Source organism: Musa acuminata, chromosome BXJ1-9, assembly GCF_036884655.1.
Source record: "Musa acuminata AAA Group cultivar baxijiao chromosome BXJ1-9, Cavendish_Baxijiao_AAA, whole genome shotgun sequence".
Classification (NCBI taxonomy): Eukaryota; Viridiplantae; Streptophyta; class Magnoliopsida; order Zingiberales; family Musaceae; genus Musa; species Musa acuminata.
The window spans coordinates 45,845,374-45,858,194 of NC_088335.1; the positions used below are offsets into that span (position 1 = coordinate 45,845,374).

Genomic DNA, 12,821 nt, shown 5'->3' on the forward strand with positions numbered 1-12,821 from the left:
CCAGCAGATCTGCTGTTGTGAATGAAACTGGTCTCAGAAGTTGCTATTTTGTTGTCATCCTTGCAAGGAAGATCTAAAAGGTATGATGTTTTACATCAAATCCATTGTGGACACGGGCCACCTCCATGATTTCTTATGGTATATCATCATCCGATCTCATTGAATAATTGATTCATTAGCTAGAGAGTTTTTAGTGACACTACGGTCCATGGGGAGTGTTGGTACCCAAACCATTTTAATATAATACGTGCTGATCATCCAACTAATGTCAATTTAATATAATATATATAACATTATATTGTAATTTAATAAAATACAATATTATATTTATTATAATATTGTTTTCTGTCCCACATAAAACAAAAAAACGTCACGCCACACTATTCTCAGTTGTGGGGCCCATGGATGAGGTACGCATGACCGCACCCGCGGGATCCACGCGCAAAGTTGACGTGAACAGAGAGTCTTCGTAAGAATCAGTAAGAGAAAGAAAGAGCGCTTGGTCCGCGTACGTGTACCAACGACGACGACGCCGCCGGATACCATCTTGCCAACGGGGCCCATACCGATGTCTGAGAGCCAGAGAAGGGAACACAAGCCCGAGAGTTCACTTGGGCACACTCAAAACTTGTGCTCTTATGGTCTTCGGCCTGAGCTACACGCTACTCGACCAGTCACTGCTGCTTCCTTCGAGATAAGTATTGTGCTTTTACTCATGTGCCCTCATGCACATATTTTCTCTTTTAAATTCGATAATAAAAATACCTACCTACCTCCAAAAATTAAGATTGATATTATTAATTTTGAATATATAACAAATATATACATTCAATACTTTTACTAAACATAATGTATTTTTTAAATGTTACTAATATCAATTACGGTTTCCGCCAAGAGAGATTGCATAGGTAATTGTAATGGTATACATACATAAATTCGTGACAAAAGGAAACTAACGTAGGGGTATATATGTAATTTCGTGACAAAAAGGAATTAATATAGTCGTTCTCATCTTCCGACGAGGTCTGAGCCGCCGGTGAGATCGAGGAGGAGGAGGAGGCGGCGCCCACCCTCGTCCACATGGGCAACACGTGCGTCGGCCCAACCCTCGGTCGCCACAGCTTCTTCCAGTCCGTCTCCGCTGCCGTCCTCTGGCGGCCCCGCTCCTCCGCCGCCGCCGCCGCCAGCGACGAATCCCCCTCCGCAGCTCCGGCCCCCGATCGCCCACCGGAACCTGTCACCATCTCCTCCGACGACCTCAAGAGCTCCGGTTCCCCTCCCCCTGCCGACAAATACCCGCCGCAGTCGCCTCCCAGGCACCTCAAGCGGCTGCCTAGCGCCGGGGCCGTCCTTCCCCGCAAGACCGACAACCTCAAGGACCTCTATACCCTAGGGCGCAAGCTGGGGCAGGGGCAGTTCGGCACCACCCACTTCTGTGTTGAGAAAGCCACCGGCAAGCGGTTCGCCTGCAAGTCCATTGCCAAGCGGAAGCTCGCCACCTACGAGGACGTCGAGGATGTGCGGCGGGAGATCCAGATCATGCACCACGTCTCCGGCCACCCCAACGTGATATCTATCATTGGCACCTTCGAGGACTCCGTCGCCGTGCACCTCGTCATGGATCTCTGCGCCGGCGGGGAGCTCTTCGACCGGATCATAAAGAGGGGGCACTTCTCGGAGAAGGCTGCGGCGGGGCTTGCCAGAGTCATCGTCGGGGTAGTAGAGGCGTGCCATTCTATGGGGGTCATGCATCGGGATCTCAAGCCGGAGAACTTCCTCTTTGTGAACCGGAACGAAGACTCACCACTCAAGACTATCGATTTCGGGCTGTCGGTATTCTTCAAGCCAGGTATTCATGCACCAATTTGCATCAAATACTTGTCTGCGGAATTTGGTTTCTTTTGAGCTGCAGAATTGGTTGAAGTATTGGATTTTAAGTACAGAACTCTCTTGAGGAATAGTCCTCTACAACATTTCTCAGACCTTAAGTAGAAGATTAATGCTCTCAGTTTTCACGCAATTATAGCACTTGTATATTGCATATAATATAATCTCTGACTAACTGACCATCCAGTTTTACTCTGAATCTTACTACTGTGCCCAAGTATATCAAGTGGGGGATCATCTTTTATATTCATCTGAACTTTGTCCAAGTCTGGGGCATTTTACATGATACTCGAGCTTTGAATTTAAGTTGGATCTTTTTATTTGCTTATTGCAGTTTTGATATTATAGCCTGCCTAAAGTATAAATGACTTCTTTTATTAACTTTCGTTACCATGGCTTCTTCAGTTTAATTGAACTTACATAATAAAATTGTTCCAGTGTTTAATTCACATTAAAGGTCTAATCTTTTGAATTGATGAACACAACATAGTATTTCTTGATGTTGGTGTTTCAACAACATTTTTGTAGTGGTTTACTCTAGTGTCTTGTCAAACATCTTTCTTTTATTCAGCTATTTACAGAAGTGATTGGACTTGCATGCCTCTATTAATGCTTATCTTAGTTTAAAGAGATTTTGTTTGTTGGTTTCTAATCATAGCTTCATATAAATGTATCGACATGATTGCTCTCAGTAGAGGTATTTGTCGTATTGTAAAGCAAGGATCGTTGTTTCGGATACCAGATCCATTTCACTGATCTAGTCAGACCGATACATACTGATCAGCACTGGTGTACCATGTGTTGGTACAGCGGTATGTACTAGTGTTTTGAAGAGGAAGAAAATGAAGGAGAAGAGGAAGGGCAATGGAGGAACAGAAAGGAAGAAGAGGAGGCAGTGGACGAAGAGGAGGAAGAAGAAGGTAGAAGAGGAAGCGTTAGAGGAGGAGGAGGAGGAAGAAGAAGGAAAAAAGGAAAAGCAGTGGAGAAAAAGGAAGAAGAAGAAAGAAGAGGAAGCGGTGGAGGAGAAGAAGGGATAAGAAGGAAGAAAAGGAGGAGAAGAGGTAGTAGTGTACGGGGAGATAAACGTTGGCAAACATGGCAATGTCGAACGATCATGGTGGTGGCAGCAGTATCGCAAAAAGAGGGCAGCGGTGAGCAGAGGTCCATGTTCACAAACCCTAATTGCTATTTTAGATTTTATTTTAAATACTGAGCTGGACTCGGCCTGACATTGATTTATTTTTATTATTATTATTTCATTTAAGTTGAACTAGATTGCCTGAAACAAGGGCAATTTGCATACCGGTCCATGCCTGGACCGGTACATACTGCCCATTTCGTAGCATTTCGATTGGTACGATGGTCCTGGTCCTTGTCGTAAAGTGTAATATGCACCTGGTTGTGCCCTGTCTCTTCTTTTGTTCTTTTTTCCATTGTTATTTGGGAGAATGTCTTTGTACCATGGCATCATTAGCAACATATGCAATGCAATGCAATTATTGAGAAATTCAGGAGAATTGACTAACAATGTAACTTCAGGTTTCACTAGGACACTTTTATTAACTCTCAAATCTTGGAAGTTTACCCTAGACGATTGTCACTTTCTGTTTGTCTTATTTTTTTGTCTGTTTAACATAGAAACAGATATTCTTCTTCACATATGATTAGAGATGGACTGGAGTTTCTAATGCTTCTTATTGATATTGTGATTAATTTTACTGAGCGATATGAGGTACAAGTTCTCTTTGGTTGTTTGACTCATGTTACAGTTTTTGATGCTTTGTTAGTTATAATGCTTTGTTAAGAGTTCCTTATGAGCATCATTGACATAACAAAAATTTCTTTTTCTCTCAGGGGAAACATTTACAGATGTTGTTGGGAGTCCATATTATGTTGCCCCAGAAGTGTTGTTGAAGTATTATGGCCCTGAGGCAGATGTTTGGAGTGTCGGAGTAATCATTTATATCATATTGAGTGGAGTCCCACCATTCTGGGATGGTGAGGATATTTTCTTTATGAGTGCTCTATTTTCATTCCAAATTCATGCATGCTTAATTGGATACTTTGATTTGCTAACCAAAATTTAATGTTTTTTCCTTTATGCTATACAGAAACAGAGCAAGGAATATTTGAGCAAGTTTTAGGAGGTGAACTAGATTTTTCATCAGACCCCTGGCCTAGTATATCAGAAAGTGCTAAAGATTTGGTTAGGAGAATGCTTGTCAGAGATCCAAAAAAACGATTGACTGCTCACGAAGCTCTCTGTAAATCCTTTTTCTAGACAAATATCTTTTATCTTTATTAAATAGAAAATTTTCCTCCATAATCGTAAACGTAGGGAAGATGATGAATATACTGAAGAGCTAGAAGGTTCTGTACTCATCATCATTATACATTTATTTTCACAATGCCAAACATGAGAAAATTTTATATGAATGTAAGAATTACAAAAAGTTGTTCTCCAAAACAATGGAATGACCATCGGTTAATTTATTCCTTTATGTTTCATGTGATGAGACTAGGCCACAAATGACTATTTGGCAACTAAGCAAAGCTGATCTGCTGATTAACTGGTGGATTGAAGATTACCTCCACTTTTACATTAGACATTTTTAGTTCATTCTTCAGAATTTTTGTCCATAACTAATCTATATTTTCTTTCAGGCCATCCTTGGGTATGTGTTGATGGTGTAGCTCCTGACAAGCCTCTGGATTCAGCTGTGTTAACTCGCTTAAAACAATTTTCTGCAATGAACAAACTAAAAAAGATGGCCATCAGGGTAATCAATTACATTAGTTAAGCATCTTGGATTTCTGATACTATTCAGATTGTAACCTACTTGGTATTATGACCACATATTGGACAATTGACAAGATCTCCTTCTACCATTTATATTTAGATGTTCTTTGTTATGCCTGCAATAATAATCTTCTGTTGTATCTGGTAGAACTTTGTGCATCTAGCTTTTACTAATTACATTGTATATTATTAGCATGTTGCTGATATGCTCCACTAGATCATTCTTTTTGTCCAAGTTCACCTTGGAGATCATCCCAGCATGATGAACATTCTCTTTTACATAGTGAATATACTAGAAATAGTGACTTTTTTGGTAACTTCCCTCTAATTTGGTATGAGCCTGTAATTTCATCCTAGATATTATGTTTGAGAGGGTCATCCATCAGCAAGTTCTTACTTTCTAGTTGATCAGCACAGCCTTCAAAGTTGTATCAGTGAGTTTATGAAGTTGTTTGCCTGATTCAACTTTTTTATAAGGTTCCTGGCACATTTGATGTGGCCAAATCCATGTAGCAGTTTGATGTATATGGTATTTCATGTTTGTAGCCTATCATAGTATAGGCCCTGGCTATCTAAAGCACATTAATTGCATAATGTGATAGCGCATTTACATAAATGACTGCTTAGATTAGCAATTAGGTAACCACTAGGAATTCTAGTGACCATATTTTTACAAGCTGTTTTACATCAAGATAACAATGTTTGAGTGAATCTTTTTGCATCATGAACTATTTTAGTTAACTGGACTGGACCCTGACCTCACCCTTAAAAACTTTTAAAATAAGGAAAGATTTTTTATTTGCATACTATGAGATTTTAACTTCTGTTCAAGTAGCCATCTAAGATTTTGGTCAGAAGAACCTGCACAAAGAGACATACCAAATGGCACTGATGGTTATAAAAATTTGATTTCATCTTTCAGGTCCTGTCTCTTGATTCTGATCTATGACTATGTCATTCTAATGCAAGATCAATTATTTTACAGAATTACTTCTTATGAAGCTTTATCTCATTGCTAATTGCTTACTTCCTTTATTAATTAAGTGCGCCTTTTTTTGTGTCTGTGATTTGTTTATGTGACATTCAAGGTCCTGGACTTGGAAAAGATATATGCAGCTTAGAAAAGTTCAAAATATTTTACATCTCACACTTTAGGATCTGGTGTATTAGAAGACTTATAACTAGCAACAAAAAAGTGATTTAACTCCTAGAATGAGAACTGATGTGCCCTCAACAGAGCTTAAAGGCAGGAGAAAATGGTTGGAATCTCATAGCTTGTGTTACTGTTTCTTCTTTTGTTCTTTTTTTGTACTATAAGATCTGGTTCTGACTGTGCAAACAGAATCTTAACTGTGTTTGATCCCTTTCACTATAAAGCATCAGTTCAATTTTGTAATTGATAATCTTCAGTCATCTACATGCTATATGGTCTTACTGTTACATATTCATAGGTCATTGCTGAGAGCCTGTCCGAGGAAGAAATTGCAGGCTTGAAAGAAATGTTTAAGATGATTGATGCAGATAATAGTGGTCAAATCACATACGAGGAGCTCAAAGTAGGCTTAAAAAAAGTTGGTGCCAATCTTAAAGAATCTGAAATTTCAGCTCTAATGGCAGCTGTAAGTGCTAGACTCCTTCATGGTTATATTTCCTAGTAACAAGAATGATATAGCAGATTATTTGATTGTTTACCTGGAGGTATGGCTAAATTGTAGAGCAAGAAATGTATGACATTGTCCTTTTGAGTCAGTATCTTTCCATGTCAGCCTAGCAATTCTGATTGGCACAATTACCCTGGTCTGAGGCTTTCCTTTTTCTCTTCTCAATTTAGACTACCTATGAGTTACATAGTAAATAAATATGCAACTTAAGCTATGAAAGTATTGTTTTCAGTCAAACAAATTAAAGATCTAAACCACCTCAGAAAAGCACATTTATGTAGACATAATTCCTGTAGTTGCTTTACTCCATTAATGGCTGTAATCTTGTGAGGGGTGTTATGTCTTTGTACATCAATATGTGAACTAAACCAGCTAAATTGTACATTTTCAGAATCTAAACAGAACGTGCTTATGTTTTTATTGGAAGAGTTCAATTTTGTTGGCAAGTGCTCATGTTTCACATTCTTCTCATCAAGGTGAGATGATGCATAGCTTGATTGCAGATGATTGATAGATATGTTCTGAAAGGTAGGAACTTCACAGTTCACATATGGATGTTGGTCATTTGGCAAGTAGCAAAACTCATACCTAAGAATGTCTTGCTTGTTTTACTTGGCAAGACAATGACATTTCATGACATTAATAGATCATGATCAACCTCAGAGTAATTAAAGATGGAAACAGGAAAAGCAAAAGAGAAGAAAGAAGAGATCTGTGTTTATAATTAGGCAGGAAAATGAGAATATGGAATCTGTAATGCAGTTTGATGAAGATAATGCAGTTCTGTTGTTTGAATCAGGTTGCTTGCAGACCTTATCTCTCAATGCTGATAGGAAAAGTTGCTTTAAGTGTCAAACTTATTTTGAAATTTTATGGCCCAATAATTTTGATTGAACTGAATGATTGCTTTATTTTATTGATATAGAACTTCTAAAATTTCAGGCTGATATTGACAACAGTGGGACTATTGATTATGGGGAGTTCATAGCCGCAACCTTGCATCTAAATAAAATAGAGAGGGAGGACAATCTCTTTTCAGCATTTTCATATTTTGACAAAGATGGTAGTGGCTACATTACACAAGATGAGCTTCAAAAAGCTTGTGATGAATTTGGCATTGAAGATGTTCGTATAGAAGAAATAATTCAAGAAATCGATCAGGATAATGTAAGTCATGTTTTAACATGTGAACTACATTTTTCTCATATAAAACATTTGAGTTACATTATTCTGTTTAATCTTGAACTCAGGATGGAAGGATAGACTATAATGAATTTGCCACAATGATGCATAAAGGAAATGCTGCTTTCGGGAAGAAGGGCCAGCGAAATAATTACAGCTTTGGTCTTAGGGAGGCATTGAGACTTGGTTAATGGTGATCAGGTATAGTCCCTTTTGTCCTTTATATTTCAGCGTGTAGAGTTGCAATGGTGTAGGCAGGCCCATATTTGAGGTAAAAAGTGTAAGCTTACTGTATGCTGTTTCTAAATCTTTCTTATTAAGCAACATCCTTGTCACCAACTATTTTATATCCTATACTAGATTGTAATTGAAGGAAAATTCTGTGAGCTAATTGTTATTTTTAGTCAAATGTGAAGCTGTAGAGTTAAAGCTTAGTAATATTAGCTGACACCTGTGGAGTTATTAAGCTGCAATTACACACATTAGATTTTACATTGTTACGACATAATTACTACTGTTTTATGTCTTCTTCTTCTGTGGTTCCCTGTACCTCCAGTTATCTCCTTGTCAAATTGAGTACTCTGATATGCATTTGAATCATACTCTTTCCCATTAATGCAACATTGCTTTTATCTTGGTGTTGGGTTTGAAGCCATTCAGTTTTAATCCTTCTATATTCAAGGTTTTGTTGGTATAGTTACCTATGTCACTTTTATGAAATTATTGTGAACAGTCTCCTTTTATGTAGTTTTAAAAGCACTTGTGGATGATACTGAAGATGTACTTGTTAGATGGTGCAACCTGAATATGTATTCATTTGGTGGTATGATTCAATTAGTTTATTAGTCATCTTGTTTGTCTTATACTATCATGGATAGCGTGTTTGATGTCACAAAGTTCAGAATTTCATTCCATCATATACGTCTCACACATGATACATGCAAGCAATTAGGCAGATATACTGGGAATGCAAGCAGCATTTATTCTGGAAACCGCAATTGGCAAAATGTTATGGCTTCTCGACATTCAGATGGTAAAACAGATTTAAACTAGTGAGAAATATTCAGCTTTTGTTTGGCTGTTGATTTTGTTGGTATGCTTTAGAACAGGCACTTCGTAGCACATGGTTCAGCATCTCCATTGTTGATATTACTAATGAATTAGCAAATTTAGTTAATTTTCCGTTTTAACCGAAGAGTATAAGATTGCTATTTATGAAGCCTCGCGTCATTGCAGGATTTATGTAGGATCAATATGTGCAGTCTTACTGTTATATAATCAAAGGCTGATTATGTCATTCATATCATGATCACCTCGATCTCAAAGGAGCAACCTCATCATGGAGTGAAGAGGCCTCGTCCGATGGTATTCATGTGTAGTATGGTTTCTTTCTTTTTGTTTATTGTTCCTATTTAGGTGTATATGACTGTATATGATTTCCTTTGACAAATTATACCTCTTAGCAAGATGAGGGTTTTAGAATTGGAGTGATGCCGCATGCATCTTAGAATTTAGGAGTTCAAGCAACACAGCATGCCAGGCTTGGAGTACTGATCAGAGCCTGAAACAGAATGTATACTCTTGTCAATTGTTCAAGTGATAGTTCAGCTATATGCAACAAAATCTTTTACTGCTTTTCTTGTCATTACTGCTTTTAACAGAGCTCATCTCTGGATCTGCTCTTTTGCCATATAAACAGGACTGGATCAGTCATCTACCATGACATACAAGTCCTCTTAGCTGAATTGTTTAAGATCAGGTAGGAGGTAAATGCTTTTAGCTTTTACTGTCATGCATTGTCATCACTTTTCCAATCAATTTAGTCTTCCTTGGACATTCTCATTATTAAATACTTGTCCAGAATGTAGCTTGAAGCTTATACTTATGAAATCTTTCTCTGAATGTCTCATACTGTTAAACTCCATTTCATAATATTTTGGTGTCAAATTGCTCCTGTAGGTGTTTGCTTTGAGTTTTTTTTCCTGTGCATATGCAATTTATTTGAAAAAAAAGAAAGAAGAATGATCATTGAGCTTTTAAGTAAACTATGGTGTAATAGTAGTTATTTCTTTGTAACATATGTGATATAAGGATATGATTGTAGATTCTTGGGAAATTATATGGTAGGAAGGGTGAGGATTGTGATGGGCACAAATGTCTTGGATAATTAGGGTTTGAGTAATAAAAATTAATCAAGTAAATATGTATTAGACTTTTTAACTTAATTTAAATTTAGAAAGATAAATACAAAAATCACTTATATTCAGCAATTTTTTTGCTTTTTAATACATTTGATTTCTAAAGATGTAAGTAGTTGGGACTTTCAACTCACTGGAATCATATATAGAGAAATGGCTTCTCTATATATGATTTGGGCTTCATTAGAGTATTTTTGATGAACTCTTAATCATAAATTGTTAGAGCCCCCCCAATCCATTCAAATTAGATACAAAATAGAACATAAATTGTTGTACCACTGAGATATGAATACATTTCTCCTCTAATTTGGACAATGCCACAACACACTCGGAGATATTTCGCTGGTTATTTGGATTTTGATGGCCACACATTTAAGGCAACGCCTCGCTTCCATCCGTCTCTGGGACCGGGTCGAATCGAGAGAGACTAAGAAACGGGGGATCGACCGGGTTCTGCGGCCAATAGCTCGCATCGCCCATCTCCTGACCGGACCGGGCCTGACCTTTTAATTGGAGCCCGACCGCCCAAACCCCGTCACCGTTGTCCCCTCCGGGAGGTCACCCGACCCCCTCCCGTTCCGTTCTAGAGATTCTGGAACCTTCTTCGCTCCAAGGAAGCAGGAGGAGGACGTCTGGATCGCCGACGATGACAGCCAGCCTCCCGTGATTTGATCGGATGGCACGGGTTAACGCGCATCGCAGGCTTCTGCCCTCGTCCCCGCCGGTGACGCCGAGGGCTGGGGTCGCCCCGTCGGCGGCGGGCATCCCGGTGGCCCCCAACCGGAAGCACCCGGTGATCCTGAAGCAGCCGACGCGTCCGGGGGCGCGGTGCGCGGAGGTGGCCGGGGGCACGGCGGCGGACTGCGTCGCCGTGTGCTGCTTGGGTCCCTGCTTGGTGGTGAACCTCCTGGTGCTGACTGCGGTACGGCTGCCTGCGGTGGCCTGCCGCCGGGCGCTGCGGGCTCGGGAGAAGCGGAGGCAGAGGGCCAGGAAGCGGAAGGAGAAGGCGCTGCTGGGGCCGAAGGCCGGTTTCGGAGGGGACGGGTCTTCCTCCGACGCGCAGGAGGACTCGAACGGAGACGTGGATGGGCTTCGCCGGGAGGCTGGGCCATCGCCGGTGGAGTTGGAGAGGGAGATGTTGGCGCAGTTCCACGGCATGGGGTTTTGGCGGAGCCCGTCCAACGGCGACCGGGCGCCGACTTATGATGACGGCGCCTGTAACGTCAGCCAACGGTGACGGTGTAACGATTATTTCGACGGTTTCCGTCTCTGCTTCACTTTGCCGTCAATGCTCCGTTAGGCTGCAGCGAACTGGGCCAGGTGGTGGTGATTATTTATTATTCTCTATCTTTTCATTGAAGGATTAAATGGATGTAAAATATCACAAACATGGTATTTATATGATTCGGATTAAATGTGCCAAAAAGAAGATGGAAATGGGTTTGATGGTATTAATTTTAGTTGAAAAAGTTTAATTTGATGAAATTGTTGGGGATCAGTTTATTTTTGTGTGAAATTGGTGGTGATGGTTTTATAAGCTGCTAATTGTTAAGGCGATGCTTTGATGATTAACCATGATTAGGTATTGGATTTGTGGATATTGATGTCTTCTATGAGGTAAACTATAGATTGGTCTTTTGTAGTTAGCTACATTTAGCGTTTCAATCTTATATTTTAAAAAGGTACATTAGTATTCATGTAGTTACGATAGTAAAACAACTAGATCCATTTATCCTCATGATATCAGTTTTATTAACGAAAATATAAAAATAAATAGTAAAAAGATAATTTTAACAGTCGATGGTGGAACAGTGTCTATGGCGGACAACGATATCGCTAGCGTTGATTGTGGCAGATTATGGTGCAGCTAGCGTTGGTGGTGGCAGACCTCTCCCCCTTTGCCAAATGTGTCCGATGTCAACGTAGATGTCGAGCGGTCGTCGCCTTCTAATCCACGCTCCCTCGACAAGCTCGGCACTGTCTTTGACTTCTTCATTGGTTGGACCCACTACGTCATCGCCAACCTCGGCATTCCCCACGTCATCTTCTACTTCTACGATGCCTTCATCGTTTTTATCCTCAACCACGTTTAGTGGCAAATGCCCCCCACCTTTTGGTGTCGTTGCTTCCTCCTCTACTGTGACCCTCGTCTCTTCCTCCCCTAACTCCCATCTCTCTTTCGTATACCAGCATTACATGGTCGATGACTTGGATTGGGAGTTCGCTAAGGACTCCTTCCTAACAAATGTGTCCCCCCCCCCCTCCTTCCTAACAAATGTACCCTCTTTGCCCCTATGCCCCTTTGATTCCCTCCTATTTATAGAGGTTCCTATCAACTTAACCTTAATGGATCCTATCCAATTGGGCACCGGATATCTATCTAACTACCCAAGCTTCTTGGATTAGTGGATCTCTACACAATAATCTCTTATTGGCTCTTATTGGATCATATCCACAAGATCCAATAATTCAGGGCCTTATTAGATATCCAATAACATAGGGGTTCTTGCGGAGATCTCATATTTGAACATCTACTCGTCGCAACACTTACCATATGTATGTAACCCTTTAGGCCCAATATCGAGCTGGTTATGAGTTATACCTATCAAAACTCCTTTTGACTCAGTAAATTATTATCTTCATAATAATTCACTTGACTCATTGATTACGGATATACTATGTCATTGCACCGTAGTCCCCAAATAATATAAGAGAATCCAATCCATTGGACTTATCTATCTTTAGTTATTATATATTTATAGTCCCTCATCCGTCTAATATTCCAAAGACTGTATACCGGGCATGGTACTATCAAACCCCATACGGAATCTACTCAAGTCTCGCTCTAATCGAATTCTCCCGAAGAACTCTTTCTCTCTTAATCTAAGTGACCTTGGCTAGGAATTTTCCTGAGTAAGAACATATATGATATTCCTCTCATGACACTAAGAGCGGATGATCCTCTATTGACACTCAATTGCCCTTATTAGGTTGGTTATCACTCCCGATGATCGGTTGTGCTAGATCTAGAACCTCCAGGCCTGTAAGTCTAATATCAAAGAATGGAGTACACATATAGGGTATTCTTGTTGT

General features: G+C 40.0%; 2 protein-coding genes across 2 annotated transcripts; both read left to right on the forward strand.

Moving 5' to 3' along the window:
• Window positions 1–730: 730 nt before the first annotated feature.
• Window positions 731–9,175, forward strand: LOC135593808 (calcium-dependent protein kinase 17-like). The gene is made up of 8 exons (XM_065084097.1): window positions 731–1,849; window positions 3,742–3,885; window positions 3,999–4,151; window positions 4,552–4,667; window positions 6,139–6,306; window positions 7,291–7,515; window positions 7,599–7,731; window positions 8,767–9,175. Exons 1-7 carry the CDS (start codon window positions 1,081–1,083, stop codon window positions 7,719–7,721), a joined length of 1,698 nt encoding a protein of 565 aa, XP_064940169.1. The 5' UTR covers window positions 731–1,080; the 3' UTR covers window positions 7,722–7,731; window positions 8,767–9,175.
• A 319-nt stretch (window positions 9,176–9,494) lies between these two features.
• Window positions 9,495–11,226, forward strand: LOC103999051 (uncharacterized). The gene has a single exon (XM_009420694.3). It carries the CDS (start codon window positions 10,405–10,407, stop codon window positions 10,963–10,965), a length of 561 nt encoding a protein of 186 aa, XP_009418969.2. The 5' UTR covers window positions 9,495–10,404; the 3' UTR covers window positions 10,966–11,226.
• The last annotated feature ends 1,595 nt before the right edge of the window (window positions 11,227–12,821 follow it).